This window comes from Arachis ipaensis, chromosome B10 (genome assembly GCF_000816755.2).
Source record: "Arachis ipaensis cultivar K30076 chromosome B10, Araip1.1, whole genome shotgun sequence".
NCBI lineage: Eukaryota > Viridiplantae > Streptophyta > Magnoliopsida > Fabales > Fabaceae > Arachis > Arachis ipaensis.
The window spans coordinates 5,069,559-5,073,091 of NC_029794.2; the positions used below are offsets into that span (position 1 = coordinate 5,069,559).

Consider the following 3,533-nt stretch of genomic DNA (forward strand, 5'->3'; position numbering starts at 1 on the left):
AGAGATAATTAAACAAATAATTTTTGTTTTTTTAATACTTCAAATCCAGAATTCGTTGTTTATTGTATTGTTTCGGTCACCAATGTGCTTCCTTACTTACTCGTTTGGAATTGGAAAGAATATAATAATTTACATTTTAGTTATTATAAAAAGAAAAAATTAATTAAAAGCATTAACTCATCTTTTTAATTTTTAAATAAACAAATTTTTTTGTATTATTTTTGGAAAAAATATACGAAGAAAAGACTAAAAACTAAAAAGTTAATTTTATTTGTGTATTTATGACGCTGCCCGCACGGTCCAGGAATCTTCTAGTAATTTTTTTTTTAATAATCTATCAATATTTGTTAAAAAATTATTTCGCTCTGGGGGTATAAATGGAAACCCGCGTAGACTTTAATAATAAAGGACCAAAAGCATGCAAATATGCAATTATATTACGTTGTACTAATTCGGATTATGAAGCATAACCGCTACGGTGGTGTCAGCCATCTCTGTTGACTCATTAAACTAATTTCTTCCTCTAATAATCATTAAAAATTGAAGTACTGGTCTAATCTAATAACAAAAGGTTAGATATATTCAAGTAAGTGTTTGACTTTGACCCTTTAATTTTGTGGGTCCAGTTGTATACGAATAAATCAAAGATTGTGACACCATAGACCATAGTAAAATTCTCGGACATTGCTAAGTAAGGAATATAACAGTAGCAATAACTATGTGGACACAGAATATAGAATTTAAGAGAAATGATTGGGTGGACACCACTTTCACAGTTTCACCACTTTCACACAACTTTTTTCCATAGTTTTGTGATGTGAATCATGTGATCAATTAAGAATGCCCAAAACCCTTTGGACCTTTAAAAAGATACACTTTGGTATAACAAATTTAGGTGTGAAGTTTACCCTTTAAATTGAAAGGTGACAACATGAAAATTATAGTCGAGAACAGTAATTAAGTCAAATATGTCAAACTATCTAATAGGTCTTACTTATTATCTTTATATGAAGACAATTTTATCTGAGTAGTCACCTAAAGTAAAACAAAAACATCTTTGTCGACAAAAATTAACTTTGATGAGAATTTAGGTAAGAACTTGTATTGCTGAGAAGTGTTTGGTTTTCTAACCTCACAGTTCACAACCAAAACATATGAAGGAAAAATATTTGGCAATTTTTAATTTTGATATTTCTATATTACTTTTGTAGGTATGTAAAGCCAAGTATGAAGACTTGCAACAGCGGTATTCTGGGAGCAAGTAAGTAGAATCTATGTCTTCATTTTTGTATAAATGATCCAATGAAATTAGGTTGTCAACATTGCATAGAAATTGTATGCTGTGTCTCATTGAATGTTTTTTTTTCAGGGCTTGGTTTGAGGAACTTAGAAAGAAGAGAGTAGCGGAGCTGAAAAGAGCTCTAGAGCTATCTGAAGATTCAATTGGGTTAGTTGCATAGAAATACTATGCTCTGTGGCTGGCTTCCCAGTTTTCGGGTATAGTTTACTCAACATGTTTGTTTCAGGTCTCTTGAATCAAAGCTTGAATCTCTCAAGGCTGACAAGAATGAGAAGAGAGATGATTGTCGTGTTGAAAATAGCTCAGGTAGTCCGCAGTTACGCGTGCCTTCACTGAAACTGGAGAGAGTTGAATCTTCGTCAAAGGACGGGTTATCTGCTGGGAGTTTCACGCACGAAACCAGGACAAACTGGTCACCTGATTGCCAGGTTCCAGCTGTGTCCGCGGAAGATATAGAGACTATGCCTGAAGTTTCACGCTCTACTGAGCTGGGAAAAGTTTTAGATGTAGATAATTTGGCATGTGCGATATACAAAGGACAGCTGGCGAGTTTTAAGAAACGGCGAGGGAAGAGGAAGAGGAAGGATTGTAGTAAAAACATTAAGGAAGCAAGTGTAGAAGAAAGTGAGTTATTAGATTCAGCTGATGTTGTGTCCTGGTGTAAAGAAAGTTCTACAAGCAACTGTGGCGAAGTTGCCAAATCTTCCGGCATAGATGATCATAGTAGAAATTTGAAAGAGGATAGGGCAGAAAACTTGAGGGAGATTTTAGATTCTGTTTTTGAAACCAAAGGAGCCTCTGCCTTCCGACGCAGACTCGATAGTCAGGTAACTCATCTAGAGTTAGTTTTAAGTTTCTCAACATGTGATGGTTTTACTACATTTCACTAAATTACTTGTGCACTGCTATTTTGAAAAACAGAAGAGAGGAAGGTACAAGAAAATGATCCGACGGCACATGGATTTCGACACCATAAGGTCAAGAATTAGCAGCCAAACGATTAACTCGACGATGGAACTCTTCCGAGACTTGCTCCTACTCGCGAATAATGCTCTAGTCTTCTACTCCAAGAGCACTCGCGAGTACAAGTCTGCTCTAGTGCTAAGAGACATTGTCACCAAAAAATTGAGGGACAGGAATAGTTCAAAGCCAAAGGTCACTGCTACTACTATTGACAGCAAAGGTACCACCCAAGATAATGTGTCCCTTAAATTACCTGTGCATAATCCTCATGTGAAACCAAGAAGCGTGCGCCCTGGTAACAGAAAGATTGTTGCAAAGGCAGTTGGTAATGATGGCAGCAACTCGGTATCCGGGGTGTCACAGGCAGCCAAGAAACCGAGTAAAGCCGATTCGCCACCTTCAGTGGAATCATTACCTGTCAAGAAGAAAGCTTTTGGTAGACCAAAGAAGGTTGGACGTGGGAATGCGACGTGTCAACGGCCGGCCGCCATGCCGGTGAAGGGAAAGAAAAGAGTGAGGACAAAAGGATAGTGCCCAAGCTCAGGTTTTTAGCTTAATAGTTCTTCATCTTTTGTACAAAAGATTTTTTCCTTCTTGGTTAGTTTCTATTTGTTTACATTGATGTTAGCCTTAGGACAAAGAGTCATCAATAGCCTAAAGGAAGAAGGGTAAGGTGCAGATGGGAATACTAACTACATCAAAGTTCAAACATACAGAGAAGTTTCCAATTAAAGTTGGTTTCTTGTGATCTTTGCCATTGTCTAACTCCTTTGTAACTTGTAACTAAGAATTTTGTTTTATAGCAAAAGTGAAGTGTACTAATCTGATGAATGGCAAAGTGGCTTAGCTTATTATCTATTATGGTTAACTTGGTTTGTTTATAGCAATAATGTGATTCTCGATTCATCAAAATCATTATATATACACTAATTTAATTATTCCTACCAAAATGATGACACACAATTAAAGTTTGCTAGATTCATGATCAATGGTTGTCCGCAGTATCCTCCGGTTCGATAGGTCAATGACTAATTTTTCGCGAATCTGAACTTCATTTAAGAATCTGTCGCTGGCCAATAGATTGTTGTATGCACAATGTGGATTTCGAATCCCCGACGCTTACTTAAGCGGATGAGCGAGCTGACAACTCGACCAACCCAAATTGGTTTCAATTGAGCTATTCCCAGCCTTGATTATATGAGGTGAACAAGAAGATATTAATAGGGGCGGGTTTTCGCTCTACCTGACCCCGCCCTGCCTTATAATAACC

The 3,533-nt window shown here is 36.9% G+C and overlaps 1 protein-coding gene across 1 annotated transcript in view; it reads left to right on the forward strand.

The window, feature by feature from the left end:
• The window catches only part of LOC107619985, a 6,628-nt gene extending 3,497 nt beyond the window's left edge, over positions 1-3,131 (forward strand). Inside the window, exons 5-8 of the mRNA XM_021114403.1 lie at positions 1,210-1,261; positions 1,370-1,447; positions 1,527-2,127; positions 2,222-3,131. Coding sequence (XP_020970062.1) covers positions 1,210-1,261; positions 1,370-1,447; positions 1,527-2,127; positions 2,222-2,794 — 1,304 coding nt within the window. The 3' untranslated portion in view covers positions 2,795-3,131. The remainder of the gene's footprint in view (positions 1-1,209; positions 1,262-1,369; positions 1,448-1,526; positions 2,128-2,221) is intronic.